This window comes from Cladosporium halotolerans (assembly GCF_011745625.1).
Source record: "Cladosporium halotolerans strain TM138-S3 chromosome Unknown Sca747, whole genome shotgun sequence".
NCBI lineage: Eukaryota > Fungi > Ascomycota > Dothideomycetes > Cladosporiales > Cladosporiaceae > Cladosporium > Cladosporium halotolerans.
The window spans coordinates 1-537 of NW_027192104.1; the positions used below are offsets into that span (position 1 = coordinate 1).

The window sequence follows — 537 nt, forward strand, 5'->3', positions numbered from 1 at the left end:
CTCACGCAGGAAGCAGGGAACGGGGACCGCAGTGGGAGACCCTCTCGAACTTGCCGCAGTCGCGCAGGCGATAGTGGAATCGAGGCGTTCGGAACCACTGTACGTCGGCTCTATCAAGTCCAATGTGAGCTGGGGATTCGCCACTTAGTACGGGCAAGGGAAACACTGCTGATTGAAAACGCAGATCGGACACACTGAAGGTGCCGCCGGAATTGCGGGCTTGATCAAGTGCATCCTGATGCTCGAGAAGGGTGTCATTCTCCCGAACATCCATTTCGACAGACCAAACAAACGCATTCCGTTCGAGCGGGACGGAATCAAGGTACTCACTGAAGGTTTGCCGTGGCCGAAAAATCTCGATCGTCGGGCCAGCATCAATTTGTTCGGTTTTGGGGGGACAAATGCCCACGCCATAGTTGAGTCGTTCCCCACGCCGTTCATATCGAGTCTTGACCACGCCGCGCAGGTTGATGCATCAGAAGTCGTAGCCGTGACTCCGAACCACCCGCGGCTCTTCGTGCTCAGCGGACACGAGCC

The 537-nt window shown here is 56.8% G+C and overlaps 1 protein-coding gene across 1 annotated transcript; it reads left to right on the forward strand.

Moving 5' to 3' along the window:
* Window position 1: 1 nt before the first annotated feature.
* Window positions 2-535, forward strand: WHR41_09641 (uncharacterized protein; the record flags this gene model as incomplete). The annotated part of the gene is made up of 2 exons (XM_069378243.1): window positions 2-124; window positions 185-535. Coding segments are annotated over 2 exons (474 nt in total), but the record flags the coding sequence as incomplete, so codon positions are not given.
* Window positions 536-537: the final 2 nt, after the last annotated feature.